This window comes from Hirundo rustica, chromosome 1 (genome assembly GCF_015227805.2).
Source record: "Hirundo rustica isolate bHirRus1 chromosome 1, bHirRus1.pri.v3, whole genome shotgun sequence".
Lineage (NCBI taxonomy): Eukaryota > Metazoa > Chordata > Aves > Passeriformes > Hirundinidae > Hirundo > Hirundo rustica.
Window position 1 is genome coordinate 21,171,359 of NC_053450.1, and position 26,482 is coordinate 21,197,840.

At 41.6% G+C, this 26,482-nt stretch overlaps 1 protein-coding gene across 1 annotated transcript; it reads left to right on the plus strand.

The window, feature by feature from the left end:
• The first annotated feature begins 442 nt into the window (after positions 1–442).
• YWHAZ (tyrosine 3-monooxygenase/tryptophan 5-monooxygenase activation protein zeta) lies at positions 443–26,482 on the plus strand. Its single transcript, XM_040067278.2, has 6 exons — positions 443–551; positions 2,812–3,115; positions 18,166–18,289; positions 21,707–21,870; positions 21,960–22,055; positions 25,434–26,482. The coding sequence occupies exons 2-6, from the start codon at positions 2,822–2,824 to the stop codon at positions 25,491–25,493; spliced, it is 738 nt and encodes a 245-aa protein (XP_039923212.1). The 5' UTR covers positions 443–551; positions 2,812–2,821; the 3' UTR covers positions 25,494–26,482.

Genomic DNA, 26,482 nt, shown 5'->3' on the forward strand with positions numbered 1-26,482 from the left:
GGGGCGCGGGTGACATCCGCGCACACCCGCGGCTACACGAGGAGGCGGTGCTGCCGCCCCCGCTCCGTGCCGCAGGCGCGGGCACCGCTCCGCCGCCCACGGGCGGGTGCGGGGGTCTCTCCGCCGGGGCCGGAGCCGGGGCCGGGGCCGGCGCTGCGGGAGGGGCGGGACGCGGCCCCGAACCCGCGGCGCCCCCGGGCCCCCCGGCCCGCCCCGCTCCGCTCGGCTCGGGGTGGGGGCGGGGGGTGCAGGCGCGCGCCCGCGGGCGGGGCCGCCGCCGGCTCTGGGCGTGACCGCCGGGTGGGGGAGCGAGGGGGGGAGGTTCGCGCGCGCCCTCGCGCGCCGTTGCCATGGCGCCGCTTGACGTCACGGGCGGCGCGCGGCCCGCGCGGAGCGGCGCGGTGATTGGCGGAGACGCCCCGTGCGCGGCGCCGGGAGAGGGAGGGAGGGAGCGAGGCTGCAGCGCCGCGAGCGCCAGAGCCGCACAGTCCGCGCCGGCCGCCCGCCCGCACCGACGCACCCGCGCCCGCCCGCCCGCCCGCCGCGCACAGGTAACGGGGCCGCCGCCCGGGACCGGCCCCCCCGGCACGCGGCAGGTCGGGAGCACCGAGCGGGGCGGCCGGGGGGACGGCGCCCGGTCCGCCCCGCTCCCCCCGGGGCGGCTCCGTGGGGAGGGAGCGGGGCGCGGGGGGCCGCTGCGCGGGGGTCGCCGCGCGGGGCGGCGGGGCCTTTCTCCGCCGGGGATAGGAGGGGAACAGGGGGAAGCACCGGCGGAGGGGGCGGCAGGTGAAGGCGACCCCGGCGGCCACAGGGAGGGGAGCGCCACCCCCGCCGGGCGGGGGCCGGGGCGCGGGCGGCGGGCGCTGCCGGGCGTGGTCTCCCGCCGGGAGCCCTGCCCGGGCGCGGAAGAGCCGCGGCGGCGGCCGCCCCTCGGCCGCGCTCGCTTCCCTCCCTCCGCCCAGGCCTCCCCCAACCCCCTCTCTCGCCGCCCAGGCCCCTCCGCCTCCGCCCATCCTCCCCGCCCCGGCCGAGGGGTCCGGGAGAGAGCGGCGGCCTCCCCTAGACTGGAGGGGGCTCCTCCTCCGTCGCTCCCCCTCCCCCGTGCCGAATCCCCTGGGGATGGGCCCGCGGGCTTTCCCTATTCCGGGGCGGGGACGCGGCATCCTCCCCCGGGGGCGCTGGGCGGAGGGGAGCGGCATCGGGGCGGGCCGGGCTCCGGCGCCCACCCGCCGTGACAAAGGCGGCGGGCGCGGCGCTCGGTGTCCCCGCGGCGGGCGCGGCGCGGGGAGGGAGGAAGGGAGGGAGGGGCGGCCGCAGCGCCCCGGGGCCGCCCGCCCGCCCCGCCCTCCGCTCCGCCCGCCCCCGGGCCGCTCCATTTTCTGCTGTCACCGCGCTCGCCGTGCCCGAGCCGCGGCAGCGCCCAGCCCGCGGGGGCGGCAGGCGGCCCGGCCGAGGATGCTGCCGCCCGGGGATGCTGCCGCGGCAGCCTGCGGTGCCCCGGAGACTGGCTGCGGGGCCGGCGTTGAGACCGCGTTTGCCCCAGTCACGCCGAGTGGTAAATAACCACCGCCAAAATCTTGCTTTAAAATGGCTCCTTAACCCCACCGCGCGCTGTGCGGGCAAGTTCTTCAACGCGCGTTTGCAAACAAACGCCAGTTTTGTGCCCCCTCCCCTCCCTCCGGGGACGGGAGCTATTAAAACTTGCAGTCACCTGGAATGTTAAAATGTGCTTAATTTATTTCCAAAGACGGAATATAGCCCTGCCATTGTTTCTCCTAACGTCACATAAAATGGCAAAAGTCTTCGTGGTTATGAATGAAGATGCTTGGTTGGGGTGTGTGGAGCATAGAGAAATACATAAAGCACTCATCACCAAAACTGGTTCATGCTTTAATAATATTATTACACTTTAAAGTATAATGTACCCCTAAAGCACTTTACCAATTCCTCCAAATGATCAAGTTAGGCTACACGGAAGGATGGATGAGGGACAAATATTTGTTCTTCCTGTGCCAAAAGAAATTTCTCAATGTCTCTGCTTAGCAGAGTTTGATTTTTATTTTTTTTTTAAGTGCTGATAAGACAGATTATGAAGGATTTCAGCCTGGTTGTGCTGTCTGAAATACTGACATTGAGGTAATATTTTTAAGTAGTAAAATTTTCTTTTGTCTCTGAAAGCACAACCTCCTGTGCAGAGCAGCAGTACCTAACACAGAACATCCCATAATGGGGATTCCCATTTTGGGAAGGTGTACAACTTGCAATTTAGATATTTGTTGCATTCTGACTTTTTAACATCCAGCGTGGGGTTTTATTTGCAGATGTTTATGTGAAGTGCCTCTGCATGTAACTATGATTCTGTTAAAACTCAAGATGCTGCTTGGTATTGTTTGTTCAGCCTTTATTTGGTTGTCTGTGGAAAGCTTACTATTGGATGTTTTGTCAATTTTGCTACACTGATAATGTAGTCTTATGAAAGAGTGGTGACAAAAAAATTAAGATCGTTTTTCTACATAAGATAGAAATTACTTGGTTCCCGTTCACTTTTGGATGTTTTTGTTTGTGTTTATTAAAATAACATACTTTTTAAAGTTTACAGTTTTTCAGGAGGAAGCAGTGGCTTTAACTCTACTCCATGTGTCCATGTGTTTGAGCATCCTGTGTTGCTAGTTTGCCTTGTGTTCTGGATTTCAGTTGTACCTCTTACAGTTCCAAACTGCTTAGAGAATACAGGTTGCTCTGCCTATGAAGTTAAAACACCTTTGTCCTTGACCAATGTCAGAATAATGCCTCACTCTTTTTCCTCTTTAGAAATATCAGCATGGATAAAAATGAGCTGGTGCAGAAGGCCAAACTGGCTGAGCAGGCTGAAAGATATGATGACATGGCAAGTTGCATGAAATCTGTGACTGAGCAAGGAGCTGAGTTGTCCAACGAAGAGAGGAATCTTCTCTCTGTTGCCTATAAAAATGTTGTAGGAGCCCGTAGGTCATCTTGGAGAGTCGTCTCAAGTATTGAACAAAAGACGGAAGGCGCTGAGAAAAAACAGCAGATGGCTCGAGAATACAGAGAGAAAATTGAGACTGAGCTAAGAGACATCTGCAATGATGTGCTGGTGAGAAATAACGATACTGTTGGTCCATTTTTACTTAGAGTTGTAGATTAAATGGTGCTGGGCCCTCTGGGACTATTTCTAGTCCATCAGTAAAGCTGTGGTCTCCTATGCTGTTTCTGACAATAAGGTTTAAAAAATGTCTGCATTTTTCTTTACCTCTAACGTGCTGATTATTTATCTATAGATTATAGTTATGAAACTAATAAATTTGGAGACATACAGAAACCTTAGTGTACATAAAGTAGTAGTTACGAAAGGTCAACAACATATTTCCCTGAGACTGCACTGTATACAGGTTTAGTCTGTGGGTTTCTCCTCCCCAGTGTCCTTCCCCCTTAATGCAGTATTTGTATCCTAGATCTCTTTGATTTCTGCAGTTTTAATATGCTGCTGTAGTTGTAAGAGGTAGTTCTTACTCTCTGGAAATTGTGCCCCTCCCTGGGTAGGATGATGTCATGTTAGTTATGACTCAGCCGTGCAGAAAATTGCCTGCAGGAAGAGGCAGTGGAAATGCTGTGATACCTGCTTAAACTTAAAATTTTTTGTAGCAAACTAAAAGGATGTTCAAGTTAGGCATTTTCTGAGACTTGTAGTTACATTAAAATGTGCATGTGTACAGCAGGCAACGCTGTATTTTCACTGGGAGGCTGGTTTATGAAATCCAAACCTCTTCCAAATGCTTATTCCAGATTGTCACGTTTTTTCAACTGCACATGCCTGTGGTGCTTCAGTGAGCACACGAGGAGCAGAAGTTTGCTCCTGCAACCACTTGTGAGGCAGAGGTTACTGTCAGCAGTAGTTGTCCACTGCACTGTGGACGCTGCTGGCTGTCATCCCATATGTGACAAGGGATCACCTGTAGGTGACAGAATGACATGTGACATGAGGGAAGTGTCAAACAGCTAAGTGCCTGAAGATCTGATAGCAAATGAAAGTTAAGATCAATGAGTGGCATAAAATTTGCTTGATGTGTGAGATAACTAAATGATAAGTGTGGTGATAGCTTCTAGAAGACTGGTTCTCCAAGGGTTTGTAAGAGTCAGCATGGTTAACTGAGTCTTGGCTTCCAGTTCAGGCTGTCCACTTATGGTTGTTGTAACACACCCAATTTCGTATGTTTTGTTGTCTTGTGTAAGGATAACTCTTTAACTTGTACCCTGAAAATGAAATGCAGAACTTAGTCATAGAAAAGAACTGATTTACTACTACTTGTGTTGTAAAGTGGTGGATTATCTGTTCAAGCCAAGGGAATGAGGATCCAAATCTGGCATTCTAATAGGTTGCTATTTCTTTCTTTAATTATTTTACTAATGGGAAAGTCAGGGTGCGGATGGATGCTTTCAGTTCAGGGTGATCTGAAATTCTTTTGTAAGCTACATTTTGTTTTAAGAAGTTATTTTCATTAAATCTGGGCTTAGAAACCTTAGAAGAATTTAGTGTTTGCAATTAATTTTTTATCTGATAACGGAAACCTGATAAAGGTGAAACTAGCTTTTATTGTGCATGCTAAATAAAAAACTAAAACAAAACCCAGCTTTTGAGTTTGCTGCAGCAAATAGAGTGCCTGGAAGGGGAGGAATATGGGTGGACAGTCTTGTTAAATCTTCTGAATCTCAAAATTGAGACTTGATTTCCTCTTTGTGTTAATGAGACATATTATTCAAAGAAGGTATTGTTCTTTGACATGTTACTATTTTTAAGAAGCTGATGACGGACTAATTTTTAACATTGCTGGTCCAATTTTTCTTAATGCATTAAAGAAAAGTTACTGTCCAGAAAAAACAATGCCTTAGGCAGCGATTAGCAGGAATAAAACTACATTTTTAGACTTGGGTTTAAAAATAAAAATAAAACTTTTGTGTTCAAAGGATAGGATTTAAAAATACTTTCAGATGACACATGGTACCTTGGATGTTGCAAGTTACGTTGAAGATTTAGATTTATATTTAAAAACATTCTCTTGTTTTCTTTCTTGAAGTATTCTGTGCATGTACATTCTTAGTCACCTAGAAACATGGCTGACTGTATTGCTTTATCCACTTTGCTTTAACAGAGAAAAAAAGAACTGTGGTAACGTTCAGTTGTTTATTAGGAACAGGAGTCGGCACAGTGCTACATGCAAATGTAGAACTAGGGTTTGGTTTAGTTTTTGGGGTTTTTTGGGTTTTTTTTAGAAGATCTCTAATTTTTATGCAGCATAATCTAGTCTATAACTGTTTAGAGAAGTGAAAAGCAAGTCTTACCCAACCTTAATTGGTGTAAAGTATGCCATTAATTAATAAGACCTGAAATGTAAAACTTTCAAAGCTTTTAATCATGACTCTTATCAGTTAGGGTACAAAAGCAGCTCTGCAACTTTTGTATCTTTTATTGAGGCTGTGTCTCTGTTTGAGTTGTTATGTGTTCAGTTGTCTGCTAGTGTCTTAAGTAATGTTTAATGCCCCGGGGTGTTACATCACAGCTGAGTGTGACTGCTGTCCTAACTTCAGTGTTGAAGGGAGGAAAGCGATTCAGGGAATGTTTTTGTGACAAGAAGAGTGTGGCCAAAGCTGGCTCCTCTGCAGCGTCCTACTCTCTTCCCTTGTTTATTGGAATGAAATCTAGTGTACTGGAAGAAATAGCTCCTCTAATCATGAAGATACAGAATATACTAAACTCTGCCTGGGCTTTGTTTCTATCTCTTCTACTAATTTACAGAGAGAATAGGAGCAATTAGTGATGAACTTTTCTTGCTTCATCCCTATTGGGCCCAATGATAAAAGTTTTAATAGTTGTCTAGTCAGGTCTGAATGTTTATTTTTCTCCTTTACACCGACCTTGCAACAGGAAAAGACTGCATCTGCATGCTTGCTGCTTCCTGAATCTTTTTTTCTTCAGCCTGCCATCGAGTACCTCTACAACTCTACAAAGGGTTGAACTCATCCTCTTGTTTCCTGCAGCCTCAGAGTGCTGCTGTACAAAGAAGAGACACCTAAAATATCTTGTTCCAGCACCAGTTCTGTCAGATATGCATTTAAGTATATTAAAGTTTAAAATAACCAGCTCTAGTTTGGAGTAGGTCTGGTAAGCATCAAATAATTGTGACACACTGAGTGTAGGACAAGTTCCTTGCGCTGTGGCTTTGAAGACTCTATTTCCAAATTTTTCAGTAGTAATACAGTGTGTGTGATGCTGGGTGTAAGGAAGTACATTGCCATACTTGAGCATCTGAAAATGCTTTGAGTATTATAAAAATTTCCAATTGATACAGGAAATTAAGCTTTTAGTTAAATACTTTCCCTCATGTTAGCTAAGTGTGTGCTTCATGTTCTGTTTCAGTTTTTATGGTAGAAAGGAGGGTCTGTCCAAAGTACCAGTATAATGATCTACAACCATCTTTGTCATTTCCATAATAAAAATCATTATTAACATAACAGATGTGGATTTTCTTTAAACTGCTTTTTGCGATCAGTAGTAAAGTGAGTTGTAACTGAAGTGATTCAAATTAAATCTGCAGTAAGCTGAATTTTTCAGCTGACAAGGGTTCTGAAGTACAGAGAAGTTTGAATAGCTAACACCCTGCACTGCTTGGATATTTCAAGTTCTCAGGAGCTCTAGTAGTTTTCAGGAAGTCTCTTACATGAGCTACATGTAAACTGATAATTGAAAACATGCCTGGCTGTCTTCACATCAGTATGAATGTAATTCCAGACAGTTGCACTCTTCCCTAGGCTGGCACATACTGCAGCAGTTCCTGCATGTCCTCTAAGTGCACAGTATGTGACAGTTCCATGTTCTTCACTGATGCCTTGTCTTCTGGGTGATGCTGCTTCCTCCTCCAAGTTCCACTGCAGAGGTGCCCTAAGTAAATCTCCTCTGGCAGTGCCTAAGCACCCTTTCACCATTTTTTTGCCCTTTTAGTTGTTAAAGTCTGGAGAACTGCAAACCTTGGCTGCCCTTCAGCCTTCTGGACTTACTGTTACACACAGATGCTGCTCAGCACTTTCTCCCTACTCTTTTCCTGTCAGAAAAGCATCAGGTGTTGTTTAGGACCTTTCAGTAAGATGAATTGTTTGCTTTCTTCACTACATTATTTCTTCCAAATTTCACCCTCAGAAGCGTAAAAAGGTACACCTTGTGTGCTCGTACTTGAGATTTTTTTCCACTTGTTACGAATGCTTTACTTTTTAGAAGTGGTAATTTGTGAGAGCAGAAGATTCAGTTACATCTCAGATTAGTGACTTAAGGTTTACATTTCTTTTTTTATGTATATTGTTGAGAGGGGGAGAAGAATGTTTAGTAACCTGTCATGGGGCTGCAGTTCACTGGGGGAAGGGAGTGTAATTCCATTCCGAATGCATCTAAATGGCTTTTTAAAGAACATACCACAGAATTAATGCCTATTGCCATCATTCTCAAATTACTGTGGAACTATTTTCTAGTTGCCTGGAAACATCTAATAAGTTACTATGTTAACTTCTATAAAATGCTTTATAATGCTTAATGACAGGGTTAGGAAGTTTGATCTTCTACAGGAAGCCATATGGTTTTTGACATGCACATGTGTGAATTGTCTTTTTAAAACTCAGCCAGGTCAGTGTCCTCTGATGGTTAAAGTGTACCTGTAGACTGATGATACTGTACAATCTTCTTGCTATGATGATATCTGATTCTAACAGAAAATTCAGTGTTCTGACTGAAAATCACTACCTTCAGTTCTGTGATTCCTTCAGGCTTCCTTATTTTATTTTTTATTGCACTTTGTCTTTGAGATCTGTCCTCTTTTTTTTTTTCCCATTTAAAAAATGGAAGGCATTTTGTAGAACCTTCTATTCACAAAAATGTCAGTCACAGAAGGGGGTGATTAATGTGTTGAAATCTAGGAGTTAGGTGCACAAAAGAATTGAGGTTAGAAGGAAGGAGGTGGTTCAGCTCTGCTCAGAACAGATCTGGTTCAATCAGTCAAATTTTTATTATCTTTAAGTGTAGAGATTCCACAGCCTCTCTGGGCAGCCTGTCTTAATATTTGTTCATGTTTATTGTTACAGAAAGAATACTTGGGTGTAATCAGAGCCTCCTGTGTTCATGTCTGCTGCCTCTTGTGATGTCACTGTAGACCTCAAGGAAGAGTCTGGCTCTGTCTTCTCTAGGCAGCTGTACGCAGCAGTAAGGTCTGCTGGTCTTCTCTGGGCTGAAGAAATCCATCTCTCTCAGCCTTGCTTTGTGCCTCATGTGCTCCAGCCCCATAGTCCCTTCAGTATATCTTTATTTTTCTTGTGCTTTGGAGCTATGGAGCTCAAACCTGCACATAGAACTCTAGATATCACCTCAGGTTGTTAAAATTTGCATTACAAGATGGTAATGTGTTAGTGGCATATGTGAAAATATGTGAGTACTCTGGTTCATACATGCTTCTGTGAATGAACATATATATATATATATATTGCAGAGCAAAATGTTGTAGCCAGGATTTGCTAACTTACCAGGGTGGTTATAACTTCAGCTTTTGATTAACTCTCCAAGTCTGGCTTTTTCAATAAGGGTTTGGTTGGTATCACTGCTCATATATATTGAAGGTAGGAAGCAGAGGCAATTTGTATCAACCTCATTATTTCACTCACTTCCCTGATTGTAGCTACACCCTTTCAGGTTTGGTTGTGTTGTTTTGTTTTGTTTGTGGTGTTTTGTTTTTGGTTTTTTGTGTGTGTGTGTGTTTTGTTTGTTTTGGTTGTAGGTTTTTTGTGGGGTTTTTTTGGTGTGGGTTGTTGGTTGGGCCTTTTTTGTTTGCCTGCAGTGAAAGTGGTGCCTAAGCTGGAGTGATTTTCTTTACTTTTTTAAGCAATTAGACTGTTGGAAAACTGTTGAAGCTTTTATAATTGAAACATCATTTGGATCAGTTTAAATATGAGATTACTTGTGTTGTTTTTAATTTATTCTAACCTTAGCAAGAAGGGCATCCATAATGTTGACACGTATGTTTAATGCTCCCATTTATCATAAAATCAGCTAAGGTGCTCTGCATAAGTGCAGCTACTTAAATTTACTCTGCTTGCACATGTGTATGCACCTCTGTACATGTATCTACATCCCCTTGAATTTACTGAAAGTAGAAAAAAACTTTATTATAACCACTAGCCTGCTGTACTAATTTCACTTGGCATTAATGTTTAACAATTGGCTTTGATTTATAATATAAAGGTACAGAGTGCTTATACTGTTCAAAAGCATGGAAGTGACAACTTGCTTTATTTGACAGCAGCCTTCATTGTTCAAGTACTCTATGTACCTACTGCTGATACTCAGTTCTAAACAGCAAAATGAAGTAAGTTGATAGTTTAGTCACTGTGACAGATAACTCTTCATCTTCTTTGTGCTGCTGAAGGAAGAACTTCATTGCATGTACTTGCAGTTTTGTGAAGCTGCGAAGTGTATTTGTTTCACTGGTTAATAGCAGAAACATTGCATTGCTAATATATCAGCTTCTTCTTGAGCCTGTGGAAGCTGTAAGTGGTAGAGACAGAATTTAACTATGAGCAGAGTTAGTGCATTGTCTCTGCACCTCTGTATGAACAAATACTGCGCTATCTCTGGTTTTATCTGGAAACTTCTGTCGCATAACCATGCACATGACAGAAGTGCAGTTCTGAGACAGGTTCTCAAATGCTTTACTTACACTTTGCTGTGGGCAGAGATCAGCTCCTGGCTCTGAAGCTGGTTGTCCATTCAGGCAACAGTTGGCTACCATTTTTAAATACTTTGAGAAAGCTTGTGCTATTAAAATTGATTGAAGAGAATTAAGGTTGTAATTATTTCTTAAACTCGGGGAGGGTACTGAATGTTAACTCTTGTGCAGTGGATTATTTTTCTTGAAATCTGACAGAAGATTGGCAATGCCTCTTCAAAGCAGAAGTAATAGTAAGTCATTCTGCTGAGAACAACAGTAAGTTCTTAAATTTTTTTATCAGATAAAATATGTTGGAGTCAATGAACTCAGAGATCTTTTCCAACCTACTTCATTCTGTGATTCTATACGGCAGCTCAAATGAGGCAGAAAAAAGTTTTCAGTTGTTTTTTGTTGGTGGTTGGGTTTTTTTTCTGGATAATGCCCTTCGTGATTATGTTACAAAAGATTTAACAAAAGTGATCTGATCTTTTAAGTGATCATTTTCTCCTAGTGCAGATTAGGTTTATATTGCTGAAATGGCTTTTTTCCTAATAAAAGGTTTTTATTAAGACTGTATGCTATAGCAAAACCCTGGTCAATCCATATTCTGCTTCAGGAGGTTTGCAATTTGCTCAAAGTGCAAACTGCTAAAAGATAAATGGCTCCTGCTTCTATTTCTGAGCAAGGATAAAAAGTGTTGCATCATATTTATGGGGAGTTTTATTAGTATTTGTTTAGAGACTGAAACTGTTGAGTCTTAAGACAGCTTAAGACGTGTTCTGGTTTGGAGTACAGCTGCAATAGCTGTAGCTGAGTACATCCTGGGCAGAAATTCTCACCCAACTCAGTTGGTGTCACTTTTTTATTATCTCAGGTTTCTCAGAGGATGTTGTGAAAAGACTAATGGTTGATGCATCTGGTACCATTTTATTTTGATGCAAGTCCCCAGTATTTAAGAAGCAGTTTGGTGAGGTGATGCTGAGGAAAAAAAAAAGGCCCAGGTAAAAATTGTGTATTGACTTTGATCCTCAGTGGAAACTGTTTATTAAGATCTATAGTGATGCCTCAAAAAATTTAAGACTTTATTCCTAGTGTTTTTCTCTTAAGTGTCTTTACAGCTGCTGCCTTTCATATGAGTTTCCTGAGAGCGGGCTGCTAAACTGGGGAGGTATTTTTGCCTGTGCTTCAGAATTTGGTTCCTTCACGATCATGTTTGTTACACATGCTTTGGTAAAAACAGTAACGACTGGCATGAAACACTTGAGGAGCCTCTTGAATTATCTCAAGCGAGTATCCTGATACGAGGCACACTTGCCTCCCTTGCCGTAAATACCAGGTGGAAAGCAAAAGAGTAGAAGAAACTAGCTAGTAAAGGACATGGTAGTCTAAGCTGGGGAAGGCAGATCTGCAAAGGGAGCTGCATGTATGGCTGTAAAAGAGTGAACTGAAGTGCTGCTTCTCACTGCCTCAGGTGCTGTCCATTTCTTGTTTCGCTGGCCAGTTGTGTGTCCATGCCAAGCACCCTGTGTGCATTTTTGTGCCTACAGCTACTTCTTAGTGACTTGTTTCTATCCCTTGGCATATGTCTCAGCATGAAGGGGATTGTTCAGGGTATCATACTTCTTCCATGTTTCCTTCACCTGCCCATATGTGATGCTGCCTTTGTTCTCTTTTCTAAGGAAACTCATTTGGACTGGTTTAGTAGTATTTTTGTGTATAAACTAAGATTTCTTGGCGCTGTTTCTGTCATACGGGATTTTCTTCTGTCCATTAGTCCTTTGAGATCTTTTTTTCAGTTAACATCTTACTACTCAGACTTCATTTCCTCTACTGGTTTCCTTCCTAGATCTTCACCAAACTGACCACAGCAAAACTGCTAATCAGGTGTACCTTTCTCCCACTCTTCGCAATTCCACATGTCCCTATGCACATCACATCTCCCACTGTTGCATAAATGCTGTGAATTACTCCACAGTCAAATTTTTCGCTCCCCCTTGAAGGTTCCTTGTCCCAAATTCTGAATTCCTCCCCTGCTGAGGGTCATGCTTCTCGCCTCATCTCTTCCAGCCAGCCTTGTTACCTTTCTCAGACTTCTGCTGCTCTTTCTGTAGGCAGTCAGTTTGATGGGAAGATGGAGTAACTGGTACTGAGAACAGACAGCAGGCTGGTTTCCTTCTTCAGCAGAAGTTTCAGCAGAGATCTCCAGTGCCTCAGCAACCATTAATATTGACAGCTTTTCTTGTTTTCCTGTTCCAGTGAGCAAACTAGTAGAGAGAATTCTCAAGCTAGCTTTAAGCTGCAGCTTCACTTTGGGCTGGAGTAGAAGGCTGAGAACAGTCCTTTTGGTTTTCACAAGAGGGTTGGAGGTCACCCGTGAGGCAGCAGTTGCAGAGCCCTTAATCCCAAACTCTGAGCAGAACTGTAATCAGGAGCAGCATAGTAAGCCTGCGTCAAAACAGGGTCTGGAAAGAGATTGTCTAAAAATACACCTTTCAAAAATGCAAATATTTATCTCTTTTCTCCAACAATTCAGATGGATGTGTGTAAATGAAGTGACTGGCCACAAATGGTTTCATTAAACCCTTTGTAGTGTGTGTGCCAATCTGTGCAGTGCAGTTAATTGTGTGTTGTTTTACAGCCTGTAACTTTCTACTCCTTGTGTGGAAAACAGTAATGGAAAATCACTTCTTAGCTTCTGATGGGAATCGATAGGTGTGTTTTGTTTTTAATGAAACTGAGAAGTAGTTTAAAGATGAAAGTAGCACTCATGTACAGGTAGACAGGTATCTGCAGCTTCTTCTCTGGTGCATTGTGGGTATTGAGGTTATTTTGATGTAATGGGAGTTTGAACAATGTGTGGAATGTGAACAGGAAGCATGTTAAGGGTTATTACCTCCAGAGAAACTACGTCTGGCTCAGGAAGTCCCTGGGCATCGATGGAGGCTAAGAGAAGTTTGACACTTTCTTGCTTTGTTCATGTGTTTTTCTAGCGGCATCCTCTTTTGGGCAGTGTTGTAGTGAGGTTAGCAGACAGGAGAGTCCTGTCAGCTGCTATGATCCCTCTTGTGTTCTTAAAATGTCTTGGAGAAAGGTAGTGGAATGCTGTTACGTCATGAAAATACCAGTCTGTTGTGATTAAATATTGAATTAGTTTCAGGCTGAGCTTATAAAAAAGATAGAGTTTCTTTCATGTCTTTCATGAATTTAAAAAACAAGAGTTCTTCCATGTCATCTTCATGCCTATGTCATATACCATGGGTGGGTGACAAGTAAAGTTCAGCTAGTACTCTTGTGTAATTTAGTCTCAAAATTAGAAAAAACATAACTATTGTGAGGTGTCTTTCAGTACTGCATTAAAACAAAAAGGCTGTTTATTTATTGAACAAGAAGCCAGGTTATTTCAGAGAAAAACTGGTACTATTTAAAGTACCTAAATTTTTTCAGTATATTCTTTTCATGTTTTGCCATTCTGCACCTTGGTTCTTTTGTACAAGAATATCTTTTTATTTCTCCCATAGTTCTAGTGGGTTTATTCAATTATATCTCTTAATAATTAATTTTTTCATATTTAAAAATCAGGCTTCTCATTCTCAGTGCTTTTAACTATGTATTATCCACTAATTGCTACTACATTTTCCTGTAATCTGGTGACTATTCTTATTTTCCTGCTTGTCAGGAAGGAAAGATATAAACAGAAAATCTACTTGTTGATGCAGTCATCTCTAGTGCATTAATCTAAAGTTTCTAGGCAATAACATGTACTGAGACCAAGTCTTTAATAAAGGGAAATAAGCACTGAACTAGAAGCAACAAGGCAAAACTGAGCATTAAAATAAAATTAATTTAAAGCTCTTATGGTGAATTTGGGAATAGGTTTCTGACCCACACAAGTCATTTGCCAAAGATGCAAATGCTTTTAAAACAAGCTTCAAGTGTTAGGAAGAGACTCTTGGAGTCTTTGTGTTGGCTTCCTGTCTGCAACTGCAGGCCTCACCACAGTTCAACAACTGAAGTGTGTCCACTTGCAGTAGGAAGCAGGCAGACTTTTAGGAGGGGGTTGGCTGTTTGGGTTATTTTGTTACTACTTGTTAGGCTTCTTTCACATTCCTAAGTAAGTCTGATAACTCTTAACCTTTCAGACTTCATCTCACAAAACCACAGGAAAAAGTACATCGCGACTTTCATCAAAGTGGCTCAAAATGTGATGTTGCCACCTGTTGACGGTATCCTGCTCAGGCAGTAGAATATGTGTAAGAATGAAGTCAATCTCTTTCCAGTTTAGTGTTCAAAATAAGCCAGGATTGAAGTTCACCATTAGGATAATTCAGGTTGTGTGCAGACAGCTTCTAGTATGTCTTTGGAAGCAAAGACTTTTCTATAGTACTTGCTGAGGGTGAGGGAATCTACCAAATCTTATCAATGGTGCATGGAGCACAGCTGACATCTCCCACGTTTGAACATGTTTGTTGGCCAATCCAGAGAACCAGAAAGCTCTTGACATAGTCAGAACCAGAACTGCAGGTGTGAAGTGTTAAAGCCTGATCTTTGAATGGCCAGCATATTAGTAAAAGTTGCTATTCAGATTTAGTACATCCTTTTTTTAAAAAAAAAAGTAATCCCCACTAAGTCTTTCTTACAAGACTTAGAAAAAGTGCTAGAAGCACTTGTACAAGGTGTTACAGGTATGGGCTGAAAAGTGCTCTAAAATGCTGCTGCATCTGCCTAGCTGACCACAGTGGTATGGTTTGTTTCACGGCAGTTAGATTCTTGCTGTCAAATTAAAAGCTCTGACAATTACTGCTGTGTCCTTGAGGGGTTTCAAGGACAGGGAATGGTTGTTTAGTTTTGTACAGAAAACCATTCCCACCACATGCTGATCAAGATGATGTAATTAACTAGTCATGTATTAGTATATCTCAAACCTGGGTGGGAGTTCCCTGTGATAGCAGGAACATCATGAACAAGCATGAGACCTTATCTACATATAATGTAATAATAGATGTGTGCTGTATGGACTGCAGTTGTCAGGGTGCTGTACGCATTGCAGTGATGCAGATCACATCAGCTTAGTAACTGATCCAGTCTTGGTCTGGCTGCTTCCACTTCAGTGGCCTGTGTGGTGATCAGCTCTATACTGAAAAGCACTGCCCTATCAGCTGGTAAAGGAGAGAGAAGGTGAACATGTATTGCTGGTGCTGCTTAAGCTTTGGACAAACAACCTATCAATAGGACTTCAATATCAAGATATTCCTCCTTGCAGAAAAATTTGTATCCTCCAGATGCTTTGCAGTTAAAGCTATTAGAAGAATCCACAAGTATTCTCCATAAGCTAATGTGTTGGCAGATAACAAATTGTTAGATTTGCTGTGCTTTTGATTCTGTTGTCTTCTGTAATTGAACTTTAAAAGGTTACTAGTTTCATTGGTCTTACCTGTCTGGGTTTCTGTAGCCATACCACATCCATGCAGGTTATGCTTTCACAGCCACTCTCTAGGATAAATATGAATCTTCAGGCTAACTTTAAAGGAGTGGTCTGTCTCTACTTATGCCAGTAAAAGAAAATAGATCCTGAAATAAATGTACTAAAGTAAAGAGGAAAAACTGAATTTATAAGACTAAATAAATAATAGGGTAGAGATCTCCTTTCAGTCATTTCACATGCTAGCTTTTAAATATTAATCTGCTTTCAGGTTTTGTTGCTGTTTATGAAGTTTTTGGCATAGATAAAATTCTTCCAAAGATACGTGGCACACCTGTCCTATGTGTTGTTTGTACAGAATAGACTCTTTCATTCCAAATGAGAGTAAGCTCCCAATGCAGTTTGAGTTGGAGTCTCTTTGCATTGGCTATATTCTGTGACTAGCTGTTCAAAGGGATTTTCTCAGTTCATCAGTCTTTGAAATTCAACGTGGCTTTAGAACTTTTTGCAGTACAAGATTTGTGGTGTTCAAGCTCCTTTTGCCCTGCTAACGTTGGTCTGTTTAAGAAGACCATTAGTAGTCTTCCCTCCTATCTGTCTACTGGTGCGATTCACCCATTTAGTTTGCAAACCACTTTACCTCATTTGTGATCAAAATGAAGTTTAAATCTTGGAGTCTGGTTGCTGCTGTGTGAGTACTGCTGTACATTTTAGTCACATGATCTACATAGATGACGAGTAATTTCTGTTTCTGGAATCACTGAAAATATTTTGGTCTGGCCAATTAGTGGAGCATGCAGAAGGAGCACAACTCCTCACAGTGCCAGAAGCATTGGTGCAGACTGACACACCTGGCCTATTTGAAGTCTCACAGAGGAAAACTAGTAAGGAGCCTTGTTCTCAGTAGCCGGTAACCTTCAGTTGTCACTGGAGTTTCTTGGCACTCAAGAAAATGTCGTAGCTCCAAACCTTGAAGCTCTCTAGCGGTGAGGACAGAGTGTGTAAGGAGATAACAGAGAGTGGAGGTGTGTGTGTGACCCATAAACGTGCTGGCCTCCTGCTACATCCCAGCTTCACTGGGACAGACAGAGCTGGCGCTGAACTCTTCTCCTGGCGTGGTGGGATGCCCTCAGAAGGATGCTTTTGGCATGAGGCAGCTCAGCAGCCCATTTGACTGTCTCCAGAAAAATACTTCTGCTGCTTACTGGCTTGTGTTGTGTTCCTTCTGTTGCCAAAGAATTGTCTCTGCTGTCATTTGGATGGGAAGTGAGGACGTGCAGTATTTTCATTCTCCCCATGTGCTTATAAAATGAAGTTATATACCAGGCCCCACAGTACTGGAAAGGCCGAATATTAAGGATGAACAAATCAATCCATTATGTTGAAGTCATGAAAGAAAGTGCACTTACAGGTTTTTATCTCACTGTAGCATAGGCGTGGCTGAACCTTGTCTGACTTCCATGTCTGTCAGCCCGATTTTTTTGTTATATGTCTGCTGCAGTAGAAATCATGGGACATGCTACGGTGGGTCACTTCATTTTGAGGAGTTTCATGCAAGTTTGAGTCTACCAGTAAATATTCATTATTCATATAAATGAATTATCAGTTTGATTAAAGAAAAAGGCAACCAAAACAAAAACCAAGACTAGATTTGCTCTTCTTGCTCTTTCTGTTAGTTACAGTTTTCTGTAGCTTCATAGTTGGCCTGTTAAGCAGAGCAGGTGCCACAGGTGCCCGTGTCACAGTGCAGTAGTTGCAGCCTACCTTGTCCAGGGTATGCCTATCCCAGGATTATGTCCTGTGGGATGTTCATTTAACCTGCTGGACAGCCTTGAGAGGAAAGTGCTGTAAAGCAGCTATCCCTCTGTAAGTTGGAACTAAATTAGTTTGTCCATTTTTGTTGTATCCTTGGAAATAAAAGCTGAAAAAGTGAAGCAAAACTGCAATAGCAGTCATCTAATTTAGCGGGGGGAAAAAAGATGGCCAAAAATTTGTACTAAAACCTCTTTTAAAAAATTATTTTCTGCATTGCCTTCACCAAGTATATGTAACAGCTTCTGATTCAATTCTGACTATTCAGATATGCTGTACCTTTTTTGACTTTTAAATAACTGGTTTTTCTTTTAAAGTCTGACTTCAAGCACTCAATATCACAAAGTCTGACAAGCTTGTTAATCTTAATTTGACTGAAAGTGTTAGAGCTAGTGATTTTTTTTCCTTTTTTTTTCTTTTTATCATAATAGAAGTCTTGCTAAATTACATGATTGCCTCAGCTATGTTAATTTGCTCTGTTAACAAGCAATTAGAATAATCTAGAAAAACCTGGTTTTAACTGTCAGTCAATGGGTAGAATTAGGTGGAGTGACTCCAGAGAGCTACCTTTGCTTTGGAAGATAAAGGAAATACCTGTTAGGGCAGCACATAAAGTCAAATAGAGGTGCTACAGAGCTGAATGTCAGCTTGTTAGCTGTCTGGAAATGCAAGAATTAAGGTTCACCTTGGGGTTTCTTGTTGGTGATGCCAGTAGAGCATTCAAGTTAATGGGAACTGGGCCAAGGAGACTTGTTTATTGCCTGTGTGTGTAAAATAATTTGGTCTCTGATTTGGCAACCAATATATCAAATCTTTTTATTGCATTTTGTGGATGCAGACTTTCCTCCATGGCATACCCTCTGCCCAGAGTCTTTGGATTACCTTATTTTTGCCAGGGTTCTGTATAAGGGCTTACAGAAAGCCATCCTTTGGTCATATAAAACTCATCTGCTAAATTGACACCGCCTCCTTCTCCCTGTCAAGGCACACAATGCAGCATTCTTTTTATATCTAGAATTGGAATCCAGAACACGTTCTCTAGATGACTATGTTATGTAGGATGTGAAGAAAATAAGCAAGAAGTGAAGCTGTCTTGACTTTGAAATAAATTGAAATATAATTGAATTGTTGGTTCAGCATATGTTCAAAACACTGTGTTCTTTGTTTCCCTTTTAGTCTCTGTTGGAAAAGTTCTTGATCCCTAATGCTTCGCAAGCAGAGAGTAAAGTTTTCTATTTGAAAATGAAAGGAGACTACTACCGTTACTTGGCTGAGGTTGCTGCTGGAGATGACAAGAAAGGTATTGTATGTCAGCTCATGGATAAACATTGTCCAGTTAGATTGCTTTTGGTGGGGCAGTGACACAACTCTAATTTTAAAGTAATTCTGATTTGGATATAAATTCTTTAGTAATAGGCTTCCTGTTTTCTGAAGGAAAATCACAGATTGTTGACTTTCAATTGAGTTATAGAAATTTCCACGTGCATGCTGATGGAAGCGTGAAACGGACACTGAGTCACAAAATCTTGAAACTCTCTCCAACTTCTGGCATGCATGTATCTGTTTTATCACTGAAGTACTGGTTTATGCATTTCTGTCTGGCTGAATGTTAGGGGTTTTACCTCATTGTTGTCTTATAGCTTTCTGAAGACCTATTCTTGCCATTTCTCCTGCATTTCTACAGAATATAAGAAGTCTGCATAGGTTCAGTGAGCAAAGAGACTAGAAACAACCTGGAGGAGAAAAGGTTTAATAAAATTAATCTTACCATTAGGAAAACTTCTTCTGTAGCCATGGTAGTTTAATGTCCAAATGTCTTCTATTTTCTCAAGTTTCTTATATTTTCATGTAAGTAGCTTGTCACAATTGCAAGTAAGTTGCCTTTACCTAAATTTTGTTTTAAAAGTAAGGTACTCAACATTTTGAGTTCCTTACCTGCTTGTGGTTGGAGACACCTTAACAGCATTGCTGCCTATGTGCAGAGTCCCCTTCAGTTGAGAGCAATGCATTCGTTGAGATCCAGCTCGCTGCAGACAGTGCCAGGCTGTTTCCTGGAGCCACTTCAGGGCTGCTGGCAGCGTGCCCTGAGGAGCAGCACGCTTCAGCACAGAGCCAGCCTGGTGTGTCAGACTCGCTTGGGCTGCCCTGAGCCTGCAGGAGCTGGGGGTGTGTGAACCTGCGGCGTGTGGAGCACGGAGCTGTGCGGCAGCGCCCGCAGCCAGCGCTTTGTGCTGCTCTCGAGCTGAAACCCCCCAGTGTGGCACAGGGCGATGCCTGGGGGACTTCAGAGACTGGACTGAGATTAGCACAGATGTGAAACAGACATGGAGTAACTTCAGCGGGGTAGATGTGTCCGCCTACTGGCGTGTGTAACATCCACATAACACAGCAAAGCCCGGGTTTCCCAGCATGCTGGATAACGCAGAGTTACACAGAGATCCTAAGACTTAGTTTGTAAGGCTCAATTTGATTTCTAAAATTTACTGCATGCAGACTGACCCGCTCTTGGTGACTGCAGAATTGTATGTGGTACCAGTACTTTAGATCTGTTATAGTTACCATGTTTTCCTTTGATAATTTTGGTGATCTCTGTTTGCATGCATAGGAGGTACAATATTTTGATTCCCAAAGTTTCTTTTTCTGTTGAGGATTAAGTTACAGGCTCTAAAATTAGACTGTGAAAATCTTTGTTTGAAGTGTCTTTAAAATTTATTTTTATTTAACCCAGTCTCCTGGCTGAGCAGTTTTTGGTGGGTTTCCATTTTTTCAATTCATCCCCCACCTCCAGTGTTTTATGCCACATGTTTTTCCTGTATGTTATCTGTGACCTTGAAGAAGAGCAGTTGATTGTTGTTGAGGAAGGAATAGCTGCTGAGTTGGACACTATTCTTCAAGCCGTTTGCAGTAAATACAGCAACAACATAAAGCTCCCAAATCTAGGAATTGGATTTTTATCTTCATAAACCCCATTTTTTATTTTATGGAAGGGTTCTTCCTTATTGCAGTTTAGCAGACAGGAATGTCCAGCAGGTACCACACTCTGTTTTATCCTTGAACTTTGGAGCTGCACTTTCTAAAGAATTCAAGGTTAAAAAACTTTTATGCTGTGTGACTGATTTAAAAATTAACAGAATACATCAAATTATACACTAAGTGCTCTGAATTGTTGCTCAAAAGGTAGCTCTTTTCTCAAATAAGGAGAAAAAAAAGCACTCTTTGTTTCAAAATTATGTTAAAGGAAAATTACTAAAACATAAAACTCTCAGCTTCATTCCCTGAAGTTACTTCTTTTTCATTCTGCTTGTTTTGCCTTTCATAAACAGCACCGTTTTCTAAGGCTTTTCCATTATGAGAAGAGTTAAACATTTCTCACAGTTTCTACATTCAGCTGTCAGTAAACCTAGTTCTTCTCAACTATAATGTACTAACTTCTGCACTTTCAAGATGTTAGGGCAGCTGTCTGATCTGCAGCATTCTATTATTAGTGATGAGTGCAGAGAGAACAGTGCTGATGAACTGTGCAGTGCATGTCCTCACTCTTTCATGTGGAAGAGAACAGTACGGTGCTTTAATTTTGGTGAATATCTGAAGGTGAACAAATAGTGATTGCACAGACATCCTGAGTATTGGTATTCAGTTGTTTTCAGATTTACTGAAATCCTGCTGTATTTTTGAGTCCTTACCTTAAAATTCCTTTCTTTGTTTTTAAATATGAGTGACTGCACTCTTGCAGACATCATGCTGGATGCGTTTCTGGTTAGATCCAGAAATGTTAGGGTTGGAGTCATTTTTGCATCTGAATTGAATGACTTTCTGCCCGCCTTTTTCTCAGATGCTGGTGGAGAGCTGAGGAACAAGTGCCCCTTTGTGCTCTGCATCCAGCACCTCCCTGGCCTCTGCAGCCTGTGGGCTGTGTTGGGCCGTGATCTCTGACTCGTGCAGGCTCTAAGTTCAGATACCTGAGTGAAAAAAGGAAACTGCCAACCTCTTCAGTCTTCATGTACACGTTGTAGTTGATGGTTTGTGCCAAATGTTAATAACTTGTACAACTGAACCATTAGGAGTGACAAGTGGTTAATCTCTAAAATAAAGAAGCCAAATTATTGACTTTTCTCCCTTCAAAGTTTATAGGTACTAGAACTTATAAGTTAGGTAAAAATGCATTCCACGTCTGCACTGGAAATAGAACTGTGTTGGAAGCCTTTAAAATATATATTTAATTTGAGTTGAGGTATGCACACAGTCTTTGCTGAGCAGTTTGAATGGAGACTCACAGATGACTGATACTGAACGGTTTCAGCATGGCAGGCAAAGGTTATCACTGTTTCCTGTGACTAAAATGTGGCTCTGATGCCCTGCAGAGTTTAAAGACACTGAAATTGTGGTACTGTATCAAGTAGATGGTGGGTTTTATCTTCAGCGCGACAAAACTGCAGCAAACATTTGTAAATGCAGGTAATCACAGGGCTTTGGGAAGAGACTCAAACGTGTGATGTGGTCAGTAACAACTGCTGTCCTTTCTAATAATTTGAGACTGTAATTTAATAAAATCTTGATTAAACAGCAACTTGTTAAGTAAAGTGCTCATTCACAGTTATTCACTCCTAACATGGTTTCTTCATGTGAGTGTGAACACAGTCCTGATTGTATGTCTGGATACAGTGTGTGAATTACTTACTTGTTTTGGGTTTTGTTTGTGTTTGTTTTTTCCCCAAAGGGATAGTGGAGCAATCACAACAGGCATATCAAGAAGCTTTTGAAATCAGTAAAAAGGAGATGCAACCAACACATCCCATCAGATTAGGTCTGGCTCTGAACTTTTCTGTGTTCTATTATGAGATTCTCAATTCCCCGGAGAAAGCCTGTTCCCTTGCAAAAACAGTAAGTCAAAGAGGGGGAAATTCCATTAAAATTATTTGCATAACCTTTTGTCACATGGCTAATGGAGTTGTTTGTTTTTATAACACTAGGCTTTTGATGAAGCAATTGCTGAACTTGATACATTAAGTGAAGAGTCATACAAAGACAGCACGCTAATAATGCAGTTACTGAGAGACAACTTGACAGTGAGTATCATCAAAGTTTCCATACAGATTACAGGATTGGTCTTCCTGGAACTCCAAGTTATCCTTTTTGTTCCTGTCCACGGAGCTGTGTCTGTCACTTAAACAAGTCTCTAGTACATCATCCTGAGCTAAATCATTTTCCTGCCTAGTTTTTGGTTGGGTTGGGGTTTTTTGGTGGGGTTTGTTTGTTTTTGGTGGGGGTTTTTTGTTTGCATGCTAATTAACATGATTTTCTGACAGATGATGAATTAACCACATTTTTCAGATTATTTTACTCAAGGAATCTGGCGTGTTTAAATGATGAGTCTGGACTGTGACTAGCAAACCTGCTACCCAATGTTAAACAGCATTTGAGAGAACAATTGCATTTGCCTCTTTAAAGCTTACATCAAATTTCATATAGCTTATTCTGCATGAATGTATCTGCAAGGAAGAGATTCTGCATGAAAACTGAAAACCAAACTAGTAGCTAGCAAGTCCATTTAAGGACCTCTTAAATAGCCAGGCTATTTTCACTGCGGTTTTAACATAATTCCTTAATTCCTTTTTTTTTTCCCTCCTTGGACTCACAACTGTCTGTGATGTTAGTTGTCAGAATAATCAAAATCTTTATCTTGTGTGCAGAATTTTTTTAAACTTCAAAAACTGGCAAAGATAAACATCTAAAGCAAATGAAACTTAAATGCAAACAAACATGCAATAGTATAATTAAATGGCGTAGTTCAGTCCTTGCTCTGTGGGGAGTTGCAAGAAGAAATGAAAAAATAAGAAACAGTTCTTGTTGCCACATGTAGCCCCTTGTTAACACTTTGTGCAGCTGATATCAGAGACCTTTGCAAAATAGCTGCACTACTTTAAAAATAACTACAAATAAAATTGTACAGTTGTATAAAATGGGAGTTGCCATACTTTCTGCTTTTGTGTCTAACATTTAAATTCTCTTGTCCTTTGGAGCCTTTTCTGCTGGAATGGCAACTTAACACTGCTGCAAAAACTGCTTGTAATTGTTCCATTTGTTGCTTACAAAACAAATGGAAGTGATTTCTCAACCTCTGTACTGGAGACAGATAGAGGGCTGGCATTGCTCTCAGTGTCTGTGTACTGTCCCCTTGAGTGGGATTGCTCAAGAGCTGCGCTCTGAATGAGTGGTTTTGAAACAGAATAGAAGCTGACTTTAATTGCTGGCTTCCCAGTAAAAATAATGTAAATCTTGTCATAGCAGTTGGAAAGCAAATTGTTTCACACAAGAACAAAAGTTGGACTGAGGTACTGACTAGGTAGTGTGTGAATTAGGGTAGTAGGTTTGGTAATGGATGTGAGCTTTCCTTTACAAGGGAGAAAGCTGTAAACAGATGCAAGAGTCCATATTCTTGAATGAATGATGTGTCTTATTTTAGATGCTTAGTGTGGGCTGTACGAGTGCATTGATTCCGTGTTTATCCAAAACTTCTTGAGGTAGAAAATAACTTTTGCTTTGTGTGACTGACAAAGACCACAGTGAATTTCATAAATGTAAAAAAGGTCTGTTTTGCTGGTTTTGCAAGTGGCGAAGTCTGAGGTAGGTGGGCTTCAGACAGTGATTCAGCATGGTGATCAGTTCTGTGCACTAGCACTTTCCTCAGTTGTTAGTTCTGTTTTACCTCGGGTCTTGTACGGCTGAGGAAGTCTGTGTGGAGAGTGAAGGCAGAGAAGTGTTCAGAGGACTGTTGAACATATCATCATAATCTGTTTTACTGGAATTGCTAGACAATTTCTTCGCTCTGTTACGAAATTTTGTTTTCTATTAATAAATAAAAGGCAGCCCTTCTTCCTAAGCATTTCCCTCCCAGCCCCAGCAGATTTGTTAAACTGATCTCAATGTCTCAGTTGGTAAAATCGGTAACGCACCTTTCATAGCACTCAGGCCCTTTTGTCTTAATGAGTGTGTATTTTAGATTGGACATAAGGAACATTTTCATCACTAAAAGGGTTGTCAAGCAAGGTGTCCCAGGGAAGTGGTTGAGTCACCATCCCTGAAAATATTTAATTTGTGTAGATGTGGTATTTTGGCGACATGGTGGACTTGGCAGTGTTAATGGACTTGATGATCTTGAAAGTCTTTTCCATTCTAAATGGCTCTTGTGACTGTATTCTAGAGGTGATAATTGAGGATAGAAACCTCTGATAAATTCTGATAAAACTGTTCTTAGTAACTCTTCCTTTCAAGAACAGCACTGAAATTGAGACTAATGTAGTAATACAGTAATGTACTAAAGATTGCAGTGCAGGTCTAGAGACAGACTACTGGTGTGCTGCTGTCTCCAGTAAAATAACTTGTTGCTTATTGCCTTCAGTAAGGAAGATTAAGTGCAGATACCATACAATTATGTTCAGAACAAGGACAAGGCTACTGGTCTTGTGCAGGTTTCACTGTTGCCTTCTGATCCTGAAAGCATGAAATGTTTCTGATGGATTTTAAAAATAAAGCCATTCTGTAAGACTTCAGTGGTATAGCACTGTCAGTGAAGGGAATTAATTTGGTTTATGTTTTACCACCTTACACTGTAGAGCGTAAATGATTCGGTTAATGCTTCTCTAATTCCATAAAGTGAGAGATGACAAATCATACTGGACTGGGAATAGTTTGGAAGCAGCCAGCATGGAGATACTTGGTTCGCAAAATAATTTCTTGGCCCTGACCATTGCTCTGGAACTGATGCTCAGTTTCCTTAGCTAGTACTTAATCTTGATAAATGGCTCCTTAGTCTGATTTTATGGAGCTGAAAATAACATTTTGTGCATAGCACATGGTTAGCCTGATTTTCTTCCCTCCTTGCCCTGCCTGCCAAATTGGCAGCTCAGTGTTCTGCAAGTTGCTAAAGGGGAGCACAACTAACTGAACAGAGCCAAGGGACAGAGATGTTGATGAAATATTTTGGGGTTTAAAAAACAAAAAAAACTCTTCAGATGCCTGTTCTGAAGAAAAGGTAATATTTGCTGTAGCATTGGATGTGGAGAGATACCTTTACTGAAGCTCTTCCTTCAGAAAGGGATGTAGAACTTGCTTGAGGAGAAAGAACAACAGTTAGCTGTTCGGTAGGTCTGATTCTTGCCTGCTGGTTAAGTCATATTTTAGTGAGCCTTGGGTTTTAACTGTTCATAAACTTACTCATTAAATGCAGTGTAGGGTTGGGTCACCTAGAACTGAATTTCCATCTTGTCATAGGCAAGAAATAGATTGATGTTACCGTGTGCCTTTTCTTTCTCCACTGTGCTGAGTAGGACCTCTTAGAAGTTGCTATTATTAAGACATAGGCCTTCTTTATAAAAATTACTTGCTCATTATTAGTAATAAATGTATAATAATGTACCTGTTCCTCTGTTTTCTTTCCTAAACAGTTGTGGACATCGGATACCCAAGGAGATGAAGCTGAAGCAGGAGAAGGAGGGGAGAATTAACCAGCCTTCCAACTTCCGTCTGCCTCATTCTGAAATTTAAACAGTAGACCATTTGTCATCCATGCTGTCCCACAAATAGTTTTTGTTTACGATTTGACAGGTTTATGTTACTTCTATTTGGATTTCTATATTTCCCATGTGGTTTTGTTTAATATTAGGGGAATAGAGCCAGTTAACATTTGGGGAATTTATCTGTTTTCATCTGAGGTGGCCAATATAGGGTTGTGAAATTTTTATACAAGTTTTACATGTTTGGCATAGTACTTTTGGTACATTGTGGCTTCCCACAAGGCCAGTGTTAAAACAGCTTTCTATGTCAGGCAAAGATGACTGCTTGCATATTGGTCTGTCACGATGGAAAAAAGGGATAATCAATGTTGCAGCCACAGGTGTAGTTAGTCTGAATATCCAAGCTGGAGCACACATGGCTGCGGATAAACTGATGTCCCATAGATATTGCATGTCAGGTGAGCATGTGACATCTGTGGAATATTCTAATCAAGTGTACATCTTCGATTGCAGCTGAAGTGTTCCTTAAGGCAGTTGGATAACCCAGTCAGCTTTCTCTAGAGACGGACAGAGAAACGGTTCACATTCCATTATTTGTAAAGTTACCTGCTGTTGCTTTCATTATTTTTGCTACACATTTTATTTGTATTTAAATGGTTTAAGCAACCTAAGAACAAATGTACAAGTAAAGATGCAGTAAAAAATGAATTGCTTGATATTCATAATGACACTGTATATCGAGCACAGCAGTAAAACAAAAACCCATGTATTTAACTTTTTTAGGTTTTTTGCTTTTGTGATTTTTTTTTTGATACTTGCCTAACATGCATGTGCTGTAAAAATAGTTAACAGGGAAATAACTTGAGATGATGGCTAGCTTTGTTTAATGTCTTATGAAATTTTCATGAACAATCCAAGCATAACTGTTCAGAACATGTGTATTAAGTTGATGTAAGTGGAATAAAAGTTTTATGAATGGA